Below are 17,500 nucleotides of genomic sequence, written 5' to 3' on the forward strand. Positions count from 1 at the left end.
TCTGAGGTTAACCGGTGCGCGGGCAAGGAAACTAGTCTAAGTGAAGCGGAGGGTTCAACTGCCACAAAGAATGCCGTGCCAAAATCCCAAAAACTAAATCTTCTTGGCTGTTAAGTTTGAAATAGTTGCTTGCAAGATTCAAACAGTTTTCAGTACAAGTTTATGCAACAGAAATGACATGAAAAACTCGCTAGATGATGTTTTGTCGAAATTTTAAATTTAGCGGGCTGTACAGCGGGCCGTATACAGTAGAAAACGGCCCGCTAATTTAGCCAATTACAGCGCGCGTACTATCTGAGACTAATAAAGAACGAGAACTCCTGCTCGCAGGTTAGCGCTTGTCTGTTTCTTCAAAAAGTCAGTAACGCTTGAATTCTAACAAGCATGTCTTTTTCATATGTTTATAAAAAAGCTTTAACTGTTCCAGCTTTCAGAGAAGTCGTTTACGTGGTTTAAACGTTCATAGAAAAGACCAACTCATTCACCGGCTTTCGGTTTTTCTTAAGAATGTATTAAATGCAAAAGAAATTTAGAATGCACAACACGTGTTTACCAGAAAAACTGTAATCAGAGAAACTTCCATACAAGACGTAAGAAGCATAAAAAAGCATCTAAAGAAAGCCCAGCTGCAGTGGTCATTTACAACATGCTACTGTTATTTTATTGATTCTCCCGTAACCAAAAGAACAGCCTGAACAGTGTCTTGTTTTGGTTCCAAGTTTTGCGGTGCATCTTTGGATAATACCCTGTCTCAATTTATTACATCAAATAAAAGCTACTAAGTTGAACTTATCTATGCTTCTGTTTACAGCGACGTCATATAGATCAGCCTATCATTTTCATTTTTACTTCAGATCTTCGCCGTTGTAAGCTGTCACGTTGCTTTACTTCTTTAGTCTGCGCTGAAAGTTCTGAAAACTTTCTCTCTCCCGCCGTTTGAAAGACTTTACTCAGTTTTTGGTATTTTTGAAGAAGGACATAAAAGGTTTTGTTATTCTGTTTCGCAATAGGACACCCTCAAGTGTGACAGTAATGTAAACGTTTCGTTGTGAAGTTTCGTGACGTCACAACCATTGTGCTTTGTTCATTTGCAGGAACCTGCAAAAGAGCGAACATTTATCGCCAGACGAAAGAGAAACAACACTAGTTACCTCAGATTTAGTTTTACTTGCAAGCACTTTTTTTGAAGGAATGGGAGATAGGAGATATTCTTTATTGTCTTGTCTTGTTTTGTTATGTTATGTCTTGGGTACGAGATGCGATAAATTGGAGAAAAAAATCGACAAAACTAAATGGACTCCAAGGCTTCGCGACCCAGTAAAGGTAAGATTAAATCCTCGGACTGTATTTCTTTTTCAACTGTTTTTGACTTGAAATTGTAGGCAATGTTTGTGCAGTAACTGCTTTGATTGTCTGCGTTCTTGACGGTTTATTGCAACAAACGCAATCGAAAATGGTCAGCCGAAAACGGAGGAACCGCAAAGTCGCAAAAATAATACCAAAGTTTTCACCACCAAGAATTCACTGCCGCTGAGATTTAAATTAACTGTTCTCTTAAAATAGACAATTTAAATTGGTTTTTTCGGAGATTGAAAGAAAAGCAACTGAGCTGGGACTAAATTTCACTTGAAAAACTATTTTACACCACGATTGCCTCGAAGCACGTGAATTGCATATCTTATGCAAAACCCAGCTGCAGAGAAACTATTTTTGATTTCCACCTTTCCTTCAGCCAAATCCGAGATCATCTTTCGGTTGAATAACCGAAAGGAGGCTCATACCCCTTTATTTTTGATTTAATCATAACGTCCATTTTTAACGAACCCATCATTTGACAGGATGTTATTTTAAGCTAGCAAGAAAAAAAGGACAAGTCTGTTATATTACGATGTTTTGAAACCTTTCCGGGCAATCATTTCCGAAGGGAATAGGATTGTAGGCCACCTCGAGGCGTGCCATTGCAGCGTGCCATGCACGCTGAGTTCATAATTAGGTGTCAAAAGGTGTTAAGCGTGAAGTGTTGCAATCACAAATTGAGGACAGCGCGGAGTAACATATATCGATAAAAGGCGATCATCAGCTGGGGCCTTTGAAAAATCAAAGAGATCTACAACAAGTTGCAAAAATAGTGGAGACACTTCACCTTCTTGGAGCGTTATTAATTTCCCTATTATCTCTCACACTGCAGCCCCCCTCCCCCCTTCCTTATCAGTGTTGCTAGCAAGACAAAAAAATGTTGGAAACTTAAGCAGCCAACATTGACAGGGGGAGAGGGGAGAGGAAGTGGGAAAGGTTTAAATTCTAGATACGGCGGGCATTGGAAGCTAGAAAAGGTGGTTTTTAATGAAAGTGTCTCAACAATTTTGCAACTTGTTGTAGCATCACATGTACGGCAAACGTTAGGCGGAAATTTGCGTGTAGCCAATGTCAAAATTTAGTTCGATTCTTGCCTGTGAGCTACAAAGATCAATGAACTTCTCGAAAGAAAAGGACAAAGTAGAATGATCGAATTTTCGTTTGTCGTTTGCCATTTCAGGTAAACGCAATGCTAAACTCTTTATTCTTGGGTTTCACTCACGTGATCAACAGCCATGTTTTTCAACGAAAACAAAAGAAGACGTTAGCATAACAATAGCTTTCAATTCCCAGAGGATTGGACCGGGACACCAACATGGCCGCCATTTCATTGTTTGGAGACACCAACATGGCGACCGTGACGTCATGTGAAATCCAAGAATTGACTGAGTGACCTGATAATAAGCAGACATAGAGACGCAAGTTCGGCAGCTGAATAACCCGAGAGCAGACTTGACTTTTAGACACGCGGTCGCCCCCAATTTTTCTGCTTTACCATGTTTTCTTTAGACTGCTGTTTAGGTGCGTTAGACCAACATGGCGCGACTTCAGCATTCGATATATCCTTGTTCTCAGGAATAGGGAGCTTAAGATCTACGACGACGACGTCGACGAAAACGCCACAAAACAATGATATAATTGGTTAAAAGAGCATAACTAATCGTGCAGCAAGTGCGGCACGGATTTTGGCTCATATTTTTGCGGTTCTCTGCGTGACAACGACGGGAAATCACTAAATTTTAGGTTTTGACGACAACGTTAGCATGCAACAGAGAATCTTTCATTCTCTATTTTCAGTCTGAAACCGCTCGTACCAATTTATTTTTATGATACTTCGCCAACATTGTACGACGTGAACGAGATGGAATAATCGCGAAAGACTTTTACTAGAGCAAAGTTCTATTTTGAGGTGACGTTTTCGTCGACGTCGCCGTCGTAGATCTTAAGGTCCCTATTTTTTCACGCCATGAACTCCATGGAAGTAACGTTGCTTTACTAGCGCCAATTTTACTCCTTACTTAAGTGAATATTTTGGCGTTTTACTTTAACCGAAGCAACATCGTAATTTCAGTCAAGCATCCAACCGCGAGTTTGTTTTCTTTTCCTTGACCAACGTTGTATGATTTTGTGTTGAAGATTGGCCATCAAGAAGAGGTTATGATTTTCCCATTTCACAACAAAAAGGTTACCACGATCAGCATGAAACCACCCATATTTGGTGAGTACTGATCCTTAAGCTTCTGCTGACCCGCCTCTTTTGAGAAAATAAATACAACTTGAAGTAAATTGTTTTTTTCTTTTTTTTTCTTTTTTTATCGAAAAGAAATTCCACAATTTCTGACAGACGTCGAATGTGATCACCTGATCAGTTATGCCAAGCGCCTGGGCATGGAGAAGAGCCCGTTGGCAAAATCAAATCACCTTATTGACGATGAAACATCGGAAAGGACGTTCAAGATTTGGGATAATAATGATGACGGATTTATTGAGCCTGTTGAGGTATGTTCAAAGATCAGCCTCTTGCGCATGCGCAAATGCTCTAGTCTTTCTATAGGTAACATATCCGCGACCAGATTTTTATCGAAACTTTTTTCGATTTTAAAGTCGAATATTTTGGAAGGAACTGTTGCCACCCTATCCGTCTTGATGGTTCATAGAACGATTACCGATTTTAGGCATGCAAAGGAAAATGCTTAAGCGACAAAACGATCAACGTTTCTACTGTCGTGCGATTAAGTTCAAATGCCTGGATCAAATTCCACGCATATACACTTTCTGAAACAATGGGATAAAAACTTAAAATGCTTAATTACTGGCGTACAAAAATGAAAACGAAATTTAAAAAAAAAGAGAATCAAATTAACACTGTAACAAGGAGAACTCTCCGCGGTCAGAATTGCTTATACCAGTTTCAAGGTCCCAAGCAAGCAAGGAACAAGGGTGAGAGATGTCGGCCCCCAACAGCATTCGAAACAGGTCCGTTTCCTTCCTCCGTAGCCCCTACTGTTAATGCGTTTCTTCGATAATTGCATCCACTGACAACTAAGGAGGCAGTGTGGCCCAGTGGTTAGGGCGCTTGCCTTGAGATCCGGAGATCCCGGGTTCAAGACTCGCTCTAACCACTCGTTGAATTTGATCCTGGTAGTCCCTGGTTCAACTTCCCAGCTGCACTTGTAAATAGCCAACTGGTTTGCCTCCGGCCAGTTGGGATTCTTAACAGTTGTTGTTGTTCTGTTCCGTCGTTTCGTTGTGTTTCATTGGCCCTGAAAAGCCCCTATGGGGAGCGGTCAATTAAGTATGTATTGTATTGTATTGTAACTAACTCTGCTTTGTTGTTGATGTTACAGATGATGCATGTTCGTGGAAAGGAGGACTTATACTTCACCGAAGAAGATCTTCTTGAAATGTGAGGACACTGGTAACTTCTTCATGTATTTAGTGACTTGTGCTTGATCATCAGCTGATCCAGTATCGCGGGCTGGAAGCTTGGCACAAGTGGTTTTCTTTCTTTCACATTTCTTCTTAAAAGCACATTTCTTCACTGACAGAACTAAGAAACTCTTAACTTCTAGGTTTAAAGAACTTGATATGGACAAAGATAATGATGGTAAGCCACTTCTTCAAGAATACTTTCATTAGCGCAGAATGACCCGCTATTGATTCTATATTCTCGGCTTCATTAGTTAGTTCTTAGTTATTCTTAATAATTATCGCGCCCCACAGGACGCTTGAGGAGCTTTGCGGCTCGGTATATATCCACCACTAGCCACATCCACTTCAGTGCATTGTTGTGAACTATTTGTTCTATGTTAAGCGTGCATTTAGAAGCCATTTTCCCGGGTTCAGGTGGTGGCTAAGTGCATTTCTTTCGGATTAAACAACCTTCTCTGAAATTACAGTTTAGACGGTGGTCGGCTGCTAAACCTGGTCTAATCGGAAAGATGCAAAAATATATTTAACAAGCTGCCTATTTTCGTAGTATTTTTATGGTTATATATCGATTGATTCCGCTGAGCCTGAGGAAGCTAACATTTGTCCGATTGTTTAAAGACCCAACATGTTATACCGCGAAAGGCCATGGTTGATTTGTTCGAAGTTTCAATTCTGGACAAAAGGAGTTGAATTTCGTCCTTTTGGCTCATAACGTCAAAAGAGGACCAAGAATACCACCTCCCCCTCACACCCAACATTACGAGGCCCAGAAAGAATCGGAAATTTAATCCAGGCCTCTTATGAAGAGGATAGGGGTGGGGGGCGGGGGGGGGGAGATACACTTCATGCAAATCATATTTTTTAAAATGTGGATGACAACGTTCAAAATGTCTCAACGATTTTGCCCAGGATGGTTGGTTAGCGTAAACTCGGTTAGCTACGATGTTATTTTATAGGTTAGATTATAAAATAATTAGAATAGTACGCGTACTCTCATCTGTCAATACCTGTGTTTAGATGAGAATATGGAAACACGGCTGTGACATCACACGAATTTTGATTGGTTATATGCCGTCAGACGCGCGTTTTGATTGGCTGGTAAGAAATATGAACGTGAATCAAGAAAATCTGTTTCAATCAAGAATTTTCCTTCATTTGTTTTGTTCTTTTGTCGAATTATCATTGAGAAATATTTTATAAAAGCAATAGAGGACTTTTTTCCGTGTTTCCATAGCCCCATTCAAACACTCGGGGAGGTTGGGAGAATTCTGCTTAATAGTGCTTAAATATTAACCAACAATTTGCACTATCAATGCTTGAACCAAAATCTCCACAATGGAGACTAACGTTCCCGTTTCAATATCAGACACACCGAAGTAGTTCTAGGTAGCTTGTCAAAGTAAGATAACGAAGTCAATTAATTTCTTAACTCTTTAGGCAAAATCAATTTCGAGGAATTTACCAAAGTCACAGTGCCGGTCATGAAAGACTACTTTGACAAAGTTAGGCGCACAAAACCTCGACTGCGCAGCCGCAATAGCAGGCAGGTTTGGATGTTTCACAACGATCCCAAGTACCCAATCCTCTCGGACTTCCATGGCAGGTAGGAGGTGCAGACAAGTCAATCATTCAAACTTCCGTTCACTGCGTAAAACAAACGTTTTCTTTGTGTCCTAGATTGTCACGTTTGAGTCTCCTTCCCGAAGAATTTATCAACAACACAGAACCTTTGCAGGTAAGAAGCAAAGTTACCTGTGTATACGCTCAGAGAGCTACAATTGCACTATTAATTTGCCCTGGACTCGTTTTCTCGATTTCAACGGAAAATGCGCAGACAAATATGATCTCCGTATGTGAAATATTACGGTCACCCACGACCTGACGTGGACCTATGGAAATTAAGGAACCTTTCTCAAGGAATAAAAAGTGTTACATTTCATCTTTACACTTTTATAGAACAATTCTTTTCGCCTATTAAATCGTTTGTGTTTGGTAATGTTTTGTCCTCAGTTTCCTTTAACTTTTTTCTCTGTTTGCCGATGCGTAAGGTTGTGAAATATGATGTACATGGGCATTACCACTGCCATCATGATTCTGATGACCTGGATCCCAAACTTCCATGTTGCACTTTCTCATTAGAGGATGACTGTCGACTCTGCAGGTACTGATTTAAATTGTGAAAGATCGTGTCAGTGATGAGCAACGTTAGCTGTTGCTAGCCAGCCTAAAGAAGTCCAAGCTTCAACGTTATTCGAACCCATGACCTTGCGGTTACGCTGCACTGTATTATTGTCCCCATCCCCCATAGCCCTTTTCGCTTTCTCGTGCCAAGACCCCGCCGGCTAAGAGAAGCGAAAAGAGAAGAAGTTAGTAAGGCAGCATTCTCGTACCCATACCTCTTTCCACTTATTTGACTTACTTTTTAAGTTTAATTTTATTATAGCTGGTGTAAAGTCTAGGAATGCAGTCATCTTACTACCAACCAAAAAAAGCCACTCACAGGTTTGTGCAAAAAAGGCACGAACGTCGTGAACACCACTTACAAGAAGCACGCTGACAATTGTTGCTCTACAAGGAACTGTTTGCCCAGATGGCTGGATATACCACTCCCTGCATGGGATCACTGAGGAAAGTTGATGGTTCTAATTTACAATTCATTGCAGATTTGCCACCGTTCTGATTTACTTGAATAACCCAAGAAAGGAGGAGAGACAGCCTTTCCATTGGCAGGGAATGAAACCTTTTCACTGGAGGTATGAACAAAAAGCGAATTTTTTTAGGCGATTATACATTAAATTGACTTGTGAAACATCCAAAGACACTTTGATTTATCGGTGACCTCATTTCCTGGAAAATATTTATTGCGCAAAATTCTTTTGCAGCACCTCTAGAGACTCTCTGGTTCTCTAATATGGGAACTTTTTTTGCTTAAATACCAACCCTATCAAATTAATTAATTAATTAATTAATTAATCAATGAAATCAAAATTGTGCGTTGTAAAAAAGGGCAGTAAGAAAGTATGCATTCGCTTGAAAACTGTTACAGCGGTTCACACAGCTGTCAAATTCTGGAGAATCTCTTCTTTTGGCTCCCGTTTCCCTCATTTTGGTTGGGGCATTGAACTATCATCATTGAACTATCATACGCTACATCGTGGTTACAATTCCCGGCCATACCAAAACAAGAATCATCTTGAAATAACTGGCAAGATCATGCTGTTGTGTACTCAACCTATGATCCCGTCTCTGGGCGGTAACGTTATATTATGCCGTTGCCGGGGATACACGTACAGGGATGGCGCAGTGGTGAGAGCACTCGCCTCCCACCAATGTTGCCCGTGTTCCGTTGCCAGATCCGGCGTCATATGTGGGTCGAGTTTGTTGGTTCTCTACTCTGCGCCGAGAGGTACCTCGGTTTTCCCCTCTCCTCAAAAACCAATATTTGATTTGATTTGTCTTAATTGTTAATTTCAGTTTACAGTGTCACCATTTAGTGCTCCAGCGAAAAAAACGACTAGACATTTAAATAAAGTTCTTTCCTTTCCTTTCCTATCCATAGAAGAGTAGAATGAAATTATCATATGGAATGATAAAAATGGGATTTCCCTAATTATCTTAACCTACACGTTCCCAAGGTTTTTTTTAAAATTAATACTGAGTCCGGAGATACAAGATAAAATATTTTTCGTCGTGTTTTTTTTTATCAGGCGTGGGAAAAGGGTGAAGGATGGAAGTGCAACCTCGCTCAAAATTGTCATCAGAGCAATCTTGTGGTCCAACCCGAAAAGGGAAAAGCTATTCTGTGGTACAACCATTTCTTGGACAAAGAAACTGGTAATTAAGTATTGTATCAAGTACTTAATTCTTTCGTAATTCGTGGGTCATAGACCTAATGCTCTTCTCAGTTTTGGCCCGTCATTCCGCTGCAATGGTCAAACTCTTATTTATTAAGACTTCCTGAAAAAAAAAATGGTTCCGGAATTTAACAAGCTCCGCTTTAGTTCAGACAGATTAGGTATTTAAGAAAGACATGAAAAGACACTTGGTTGCCAACGATCGTACGACCTCGGATGGTCAGGGTGCCTTATAGTTTAGGCTAGACCACAATACCGTGGGCTGTCTTCGTCCTCGACACTTTCTGAGTCACCATTACAAATACATTCGAAAGAGCTTCCACCAAAGCGAATCTTCAAATATTTACAACTCCATATATTATTTGGATTGGTTTCAGGCTGAATTTCTGAGTTTCTGTTGCAAATGATTGGTCGAGTCCATTGTTGTTTGAATCACTCCCGAGAAGCGTTTAAATGGCTGTGTGACACCTCATAGGGAAGATATCTGTTTACAAACATTGCTTTTGTTATTCAAATGAGCCAACTACAGGAACAAAAGACCTTTTGTTTCGACAGTCAATGAGACTCTGGTTGGCACATTTTCTTCTTCGGAGTCTTAACAATGGAGGATATCATCTTCAAAATGAAAGCCTAGGGTTCTTCTTATGATTAAAAATTCTTAGTGATGTAAGGAGAGTCTACCTGCAAAAGGAATTTCAGTTGTTTGCTTGCATCATTCGAAAAGGCTTGAGCAAAAAAGACTGAGGCCGCAGCTTCGGCTGGAGGTGATTAGAAACGGTTCAGTGTGTTCTTAGATTGGCAGGAAGGATACCTATCTTGAAAGAAAAGTAGTTTAATAGTCTAATCTGAGTCTATTCAGATTAAAAATACGAGACAAAGTTATCAAACTTTGTTTTAAAAGGGTGCCGATTGGCGTGAGGTGAAACAGTAATTACAACCTGTATGACATTTTGTTTAAAAGGTTGGCTCGGTGAACTCGATCAATTGGCTCAACATGGAGGGTGTGATGTTTTGGAGGCAACAAAGTGGGTTGCAAATCTCTGGCTGACTCTGGTTGGTGAACCAGGAACTGGCGAAGCTTTTAAGGGGTGGATCGATCACGGAAAAGACGAGAGTAAGTTTCAACCTGGAACAAACTGGAGAGGGGAAACAGTGAAAACAGGTGCTGGAGGAGAAAAAGAAAAAGAAATGAAAGAAGATAAGAAAGAGGAAGAAAAGGAAAAGAAAGTAAAGGAGCAAGAGATCGACGAGAAAGGAAAAACAATTATGGATGCCAAGAGAGAAAGCGTTGATGGTTCGTATGATGTAAAACTAGAGCTGTAATTGAATACCTTGCATGCACTCACAAGTTTTCAAAATTCAGCGCACTGTTTTAGGATTTAAGGGGTATTTTTTGCGAGAATTAGGATGGTCGTTCAGGGTAGCAAAAGTAATTTTGAACTGTACCCCAAAGTTCAGGAACTGTGTTCAGTAGTTCTGTAGCCTACATGTACACGATAACATTTGACAACCGAATAAGAGAGACTGGCAAATGGAGACTCAACTTTCAGACTCTTTTAACAATTCTGCAGTTTATTTCTGAATATTTGCAGTGAATCACGGCTGTACCCAATAAAGCTTTTTCAAGAAGACTGACATAATTACAGATATCATTCTCAGGGCCTTTCAACTTTCAATTTAAAAAAATAATAGGGAAAATCATATGCCCAGTGTTATATATGTATCAACAGGAAATGTCGATACATTTAATCATGTTTTGAAATAAATTTTTGTACTTCGTAACTTTGAACAAGACTTCTTTCCTCGAAGTGTTTTTCTTATTTAAGCAATAGAGGACTTTTTCGTGTTTACATAGCCTCGTCTAAACGCGAGGGGGAAATGCAGAGAATTCTCCACCTCCCCAAGTCCTCTATTGCTTTTCTAAAATATTTCTCAAAAATAACCCGACATATGAAGGAAAATGCTGGTTTTTTAACTTCTTGATTGAAATTTATTTCCTTGATAACACGCTCATATTTCCTACCAGCCAATCAAAACGCGCGTCTGACAACACATAACCAATCAAAATACGTGTGATGTCACATCCGTGTTTACATACTCTCATCTAAACACAGCTATTGACCAATGAGATTGCGCGTACTATCCTAATTATTTTGAATGACTTCTAATGAAGTTGTGAATAAGGGTCAGTTTATGTCCGCGAGAGGTAGTGTGTCACCAGATCTTTCTGTTCGGTACCAACCAGGTGACCTGTTCATTGTGTCTCTCCGTAACAACGGCAATATTTGTCTTCTACAAAAGCACTTGTAAAGACATTTCTTGCCGTGAAGAGCTGTAAAAAGATGAGTCCACAAAACTGAGACTTGTTATTTCTTCTTGACTTGTTGGCCATTGGAACAAAAAGAGAAACGAGAAGGAAGCTTCTCACATACAAATCCAAAAAGGAGCATTTTGCTTTTGCAAATCGTGAATATGTCTGCGAAGATAACGGCTTTGTTCACGACAGACAGATAACGACTTTGTTTTCACGACAGACACTGTCGTGAATTTAAGAAGTAATAATATGGGTGACAAAGTACTCCTTAATTTTTGGCGCGAAATTTCAGCGTTAATTTATAATTTCGCTAGGGAGAGGGTGATCTCGACATGGTCTTTGAGGACGTACCTGTATCAGTCGTTGTCCTGAAATCGACTGCCTGCTGTGAGTATCTGAAACCGTGAAGTTGAGTGAGTCTGTGGGAGTAGGATTGCTTTTCCCAACGGTTACTTGATTGGTACGATTATTGTGACACGGTTCAAACTGCTACCTCAAGGCAGCACCTATTGAGAAACGTCCGTTAACTTCCGACGCTCAAACTTTTGGACTACTGGTGAAAATTAATCGGTAGATTGTAGGATTTTGTTTTCATATTTTTTTTTTCTTTTTAATTCTTCTTTGATTGGTCTTCAATAATGAAATTATTTAGTAGCACGTGTCACTTGGAACACATCCACTATTTTAAACAACAATTGAAACATATTACACTACTTGCTTCGACTTCAACTGAAGCGAAGAAGCTTACAATAACTACAGTAGTTCCCCTACTTGTCTTTATCATCTAACCAGTCGGTTTCTAATAAAATTTCGTTCTTGCATTACTTTGTCCACCCGGTCACGTTATGACGCTGACTGTCGTTTTGACAGAAGCTTGTGATCTGTTATGAAGCTTTAGGCAAAGGCTCTCTTGAAAACAGGCCATGTGATCATCATTGCAATAACTTCGTGAGCTAAGATTCCATTCGGGTAATATACGGCTTCAAGGAGCCAGTATTTGGCCGAGCGGCTAAGATATGCATTGCATGATCCTCTACGAATTCTTCCCATTTAACTGTGTCATACCACTGTTCAAGCAGAAGTCCATGGTGCTCTTTGTCGTCGATCCAATCTGACCCAAGCCAGTCCCAGATGGGGACTCGTTCAGGAGGGAGATTTATCAAGGAAAGGTACCATGTTTTAAATGCCTTTTTTGAAGATCCTCTGCTTATTTCTCCGCATCCATATTGGTCGTATTGTTTAAAAATTTCTCTAACTTTGAAAACTTCTTGTTTCGTCAAAAACGTAACAGGAATACCCTAAAAATGGTCAAAGCATCTTTGCATTACTCATAAATTTAAAGTGGCCTAGATGACGTTGACGTTCTACACAACTAAAAGATCCACATCGCGTCAATCATTACTGAATAAAATTGAGGCCAACGAGCAAAACACAGTTTAATCTTGCTCCTTTCTTTTAGAGGGCGGGGGGGGAAGGCGCAGGGATGGCACAGTGATGAGAGCACTCGCCTCCCACCAATATGGCCCTGGTTCGATTCCCTGACTCGGCGTCATATGTGGGTTGAGTTTGTTGGTTCTCTACTCTGCACCGAGAGGTTTTTCTCTGGGTACTCCGGTTTTTCCCCTCTCCTCAAAAACCAACATTTGACTTGATTTTGCTTTCATTGCTAATTTCAGTTTACAGTGTCCCCGATTAGTGCTCCAGCGCGTATAACGGCTTGGGTATCGACCTCCAGGTCCAAAGCTGATCTAGAACTTTGTCAGAGACAAACATCGATGGAGAGAGAACTTGAGCTCTCCTCGAATCATGCTTAACCCAAGTAATTAATTAAGTTAAATGTTAGTCAAATCTCGTGTAAGTTGTGTTCTTAATTACGTAGGTCACCTTCCTCTCTGTTAATTTTCTGACACACATGGGTATCAAATAATTCCACCAATCAATGAGTCCAGTTCCTTTTCTGTCCATATCTGCAAATGTCCTCTCCTCGATTTCCTTGCGATATCCTGGCATTTCCATTCCTGTTTCTTTGCGATAGCAGTCGCTCTGGTATGCGAGGTACTCTTCTCTATTTATAAGGGAATCTGAAATTGTTACATTAAAAAATCAGAGTTCGACTCCTTAAAACATCAACAAAACCGATATTACTTCTAGTAATAAAGGTGAGATATCAAGAACGATGATGATAATAACAACGGTGAGTAATCAACGAGGACATCGATGACGACGATTATGATGATGATAAATGAGAGCGAATGTCGAGGAGAGCAGCACTGGCGATCAAGACAACGTTTGTATGTGTGCTAATTTCCTGAATAATGTAATGACGGAAATGAATTCTCTCGACGTTTCATTCCCAGTGGAATGCGGGAACCTAATTAAATGACCTCACTCACATGAGCCACCATAAGTGCAGTGTTGGTCCCTCTAAGGTCATTGGTTTCTGACTCCTGTTTATTGCACTCAGATTTTTTCAAGTAGAATCGAAATCGATAAATATATACAGTTGGCCTTATCGGAAAAGCGCTAATTTTTCACGCTGATCGAGTTAACTCTTCAAGCTGTCCACCCAAACGAGTTCCCCCTGATCCCGCGCGAACAGTTTGCGCTTAGTTTCCCTCTCTTTCCCTATAAGACCAGTTACTAAAATTAACTGACTTACCTTGGTTTTTGTCAATGAAATCAAACGTCTCCATCATTTCAATCTTTTCTGTATCAGTTAAAAGACTCAATAAGTCCTCCTATCAAATCCGAAGTAAATAACGTCAGAGTGGATTTCTTGTATGCTGCATGTGAAGTGACATAACTGTTTCCGCATACGCTGAAAACTATAAGTTAATGGAAAAGGCGAGTTGATTGAAGGATATGGATAACTATGAGCACTGCCTGGCGTACATGTTTTGTAACACCTGTTGCAATTTATTTTTGTTACAGTACAACTCTATACTTACGCAGTAAAAACAGCTCCATCCTATGTCTGTCTTTGACAGCTCCAGTGTTTTGCGTGATAGACCTTGTGAAAGGTAACCACGGCTTTCCATGCAGTCTGTGTGGTAAATTCGTGGACATATCCGGCAGCGATTTAAAGGACTGTTCGTGTTCGATGAGCCACAAATATAACAGTGGCTCTCCCATGTAGGCTTTGAAAACAGACAAGAGTTATTTTAGACCATATCCCACTTTCATAAATGGAGATCACTTTTTCATCCTTTTTTATCCACGTAAATTAGACCTATTGCCCTCATTTCGGAACAAATATTCTTTTGAAATTTGCTCGTCGTAGCGAAGCTAGAAAGGCTCATCAACATTAAATCAAAATAATATTTTATTTGGCCACCATTATGAAAGTGGTATATAATCAGTCCATGTTCTTTGGTTAACTGAGTGACTGAATGACAAGCTCAATTGACAATTATTCCATGAGCGCGCGTTGAATAAGAGATGGTAAATACCCAACGAGGCGCGTAGCGTCGAGTTGGCTATAACCAGTCTCATAACCAACAAGTGCGAGTAGAATAATTGTTCTATTAAATTCAAACTCCAAAAGTTTGAAAGTACGAAATACGAGTGTGTTCAGATAGACGGAGGTTCATCACAAGAACATTTCTTACCTTATCGCGTACTTCCAAACGTCGGAATTGATCCAAACTTTCCCCAAAGACGTTTTTTTTCTTTGCTTTATTCAGAGATAAATTTCGCTTTCCGGCGAAAATAATTTTAGCTTAGCAATGCTCAGCGCAATCATTTGCCATGTAAGGGCGAACTAAGATATATGAGCTGATAACCAAGATTGAGTAAACCAATTAGAACACGCACGAGAAATGCATTCACCGAGGTTGAGAATTTAATAATTAAGCTTAATTAATAATATCCCTTTGATTCCTAGCAGTGATCGGTACGTAAATCCCTCCACTTCACACAATTCAAGTTCCATGAAATGTCAGTCACACAGGTTTTGAGAATGACGGAAAAATATTATCAGTTTAGGAGATGAGGTCTTGATATAACACCAGATTCTCATGATTACGACAATGAACTATCAAAGGGTAATTTGAAGAGCTATAAATCCGAGGGATCCCATCCGACTGTAATCTCTAGTATGTGAATTGAACCATATGCACGAGGAAAAGAGAAAAGTCTTTGACCAGGGTGGAAGATCTCTATACTAGAGTTAACGCTCAGCTGGGTTTCCTGGAATTTTTAGCAGTACAAATTATGCATTGATGCTTACCTTTTAGCTAGTTAACTGGCGTACGAGGTCAATCCGAACAATTCACAAACAATCAGTCACACTGTTTTTAAGGGGTGTTTACATAATATCAGGGGGACTTTCGTCCCAGAATGAGTTCATTCCGGTTCCCTCTGGAGAGAGGCATCGTGAGAGTAAAGTGTCTTGCCCAAGAACGCGACACAGTGTCCTCGGCCAGGGGCCGAACCACTCTCTGAGTCGAGCACACTAACCAAATGCATAAATGACGGCACCGCACCTCCCACAATCAACCCCTTTGGGTTAGAGTTAACCCTGAGCGACTGTTGTTTGATTCCCAGACCCTGCGTCATATGTGAGTTGAGTTTGTTGGTTCTCTACTCTGCTCCGAAGGGTTTTTCTCCGGGTACTCCGCTTTTCTCTCTCCTCAAAAACCAATATGATTTGATATGTATTAATTTGATTTTATTTGTGCACGAGCACACAAGCTGCCACTTCACAAAGTCTTTCGAGACTGTTCCGAGGGCCCCTATAACCGATGGCTCCACTAGGACTTCTACCTGCTGTATCCGCCGTACTTCAAAAGCTAACTCCTGGTGCCGCTCAGTCTTCCAAGCCTCAGTCGTCACAATATTCCGGTCATCCGGCACAGCTATTATCATTATTATCATTATTATTATTATTATTATTATTATTATTGTTATTGTTGTTGTTGTTATTATTGTTATTATTGTTAAATAAATCAGAGGGTTGCTGCCGAATGGATGCCAGGCAAACTGACTAAATGACCGACTGATGAACTAAATGATTAAACAATAATGATACTGAGTGTCTTTTATCACTGAGGTAATTGCCACAAGAGCTTAGTAGTGCTAATCCGGCAATGGAGCGGCCAGCAGTCGCTCAATAGGCCACTTCGGAAAATACCATAATACGCTTTGTCTGTCCCCCCAAATTTTGCATGAGCATTGTTTTTGTTTTCTCTTGGGACCATTGTAAGTCCCAAGAGAAACTGGGAACAATACTTATGCAAAATTTGGGGGGACAGACAAAGATTATTATGGTATTTTCCAAAGTGGCCTATATACCTGGTATGATCTTATTACATTTACATGGTATAAATTACAATTAAAATTACATGGTATAAAATTACAAATTACATAGTGTGAAAATGACCAAAGTAATTAAATTAATATGTCAAAGTGGTGGCCGCTCTTCGGATAAATTCTGGATAAGATGCCGATCTAACAACATCACCTGGTAACGCGTTCCATACAGGGCTTGATCTTACTATCACTGATAAATTCAGTGACTAACCTAATCACATATTGAACATAAAAACATAAACGAAGTTCTTATACTTGCCGTGAAGTCTTCATTGTAAGGGAGAACTTCGGCTTGGATCGTTGTCGAAGTATCAATTGAGCTTAATCTTCTCATAAAACGTACCGCATTAAACAACCTCTTAAAGCGGCGACTAGTTTTTACCGTACGTCCCTGTTGCACGGTCTCCTGTCTGCCGCTGTCAGCGCTTGCCGATACTCGTAATGCTGTCCAAGCCACATCTGTATCATTTATTGAGAGGATATGGTCGTGATCACCAACATTCACGCTGGAGAAACACAAGTAAAAGGAAAAGGTAAGGTCACTTCATTTAAGGTCGAAAAGGTAAAGTCACTTCTTTTAACGTCGGTACGAGGCTGAAGGAACTACCGACGCCCTTTATCCCCCTCCCTGTGTCAGTGCTCCATTTTACGGGAATTTAAGCTACAGCCACACGAATCAGAGAAAAGTCGAAACATACGTTGAAATCATAGAGAATCGAACTGGGGACGTCTTACTTCGATAGCCGCGCACTTAACCAACTGAGAGCTACGCCTGTTCTTGCAGGCGTAACCCTTGGTTAGTGTTATGGGGTGACAGATTTCACACATGGGTTGATAAGGCCTCGCACCAATCCTTGCCCTCTGTGCGACCCCTGAAGTCGATAAGCGCGATATGTGGTCTTCTCTGGTCGATGGACTACCCTGCTCAGGGAGCCATACAGCTGACCCCAGTTAAATGACATTTCTTATTTTGCACAGCGACAGGAGTCCACCAAATTTTCAGAAACTAAGCTATTTTCAACGAGTTTTAAAAAACGTTTCGGATCGCAGTGACCAATCTCAATCCAAGGGGTATCAGTTGATCCTGAAAGGTTTATGACTGGTTGAAAAGGTCTCGTTTCTTAAAATAATTCGGTCTGTTAAACGCCGTGACGCAAAGCTATATAGAAGTTGTTCTCCTCTGGTCGTGGGCTCCCACCAGACACCGGAGTGGCTAATGGCTTTCCAGCTGATT

General features: G+C 40.4%; 1 protein-coding gene and 1 pseudogene across 1 annotated transcript in view; one reads left to right on the forward strand and one right to left on the reverse strand.

Moving 5' to 3' along the window:
- Positions 1-1,108: 1,108 nt before the first annotated feature.
- Positions 1,109-10,414, forward strand: LOC137973668 (transmembrane prolyl 4-hydroxylase-like; annotated as a pseudogene).
- Positions 10,415-11,909: 1,495 nt separating this feature from the next.
- LOC137972492 (PHD finger protein 24-like) overlaps positions 11,910-17,500 on the reverse strand; it is a 6,108-nt gene continuing 517 nt past the window's right edge. The window contains exons 2-6 of the mRNA XM_068819246.1: positions 16,649-16,772; positions 13,905-14,093; positions 13,616-13,694; positions 12,841-13,037; positions 11,910-12,254 (exon numbers count right to left, since the gene is read on the reverse strand). Coding sequence (XP_068675347.1) covers positions 11,910-12,254; positions 12,841-13,037; positions 13,616-13,694; positions 13,905-14,093; positions 16,649-16,772 — 934 coding nt within the window. The remainder of the gene's footprint in view (positions 12,255-12,840; positions 13,038-13,615; positions 13,695-13,904; positions 14,094-16,648; positions 16,773-17,500) is intronic.

This window comes from Montipora foliosa, chromosome 10, assembly GCF_036669935.1.
Source record: "Montipora foliosa isolate CH-2021 chromosome 10, ASM3666993v2, whole genome shotgun sequence".
Taxonomy (NCBI): Eukaryota; Metazoa; Cnidaria; class Anthozoa; order Scleractinia; family Acroporidae; genus Montipora; species Montipora foliosa.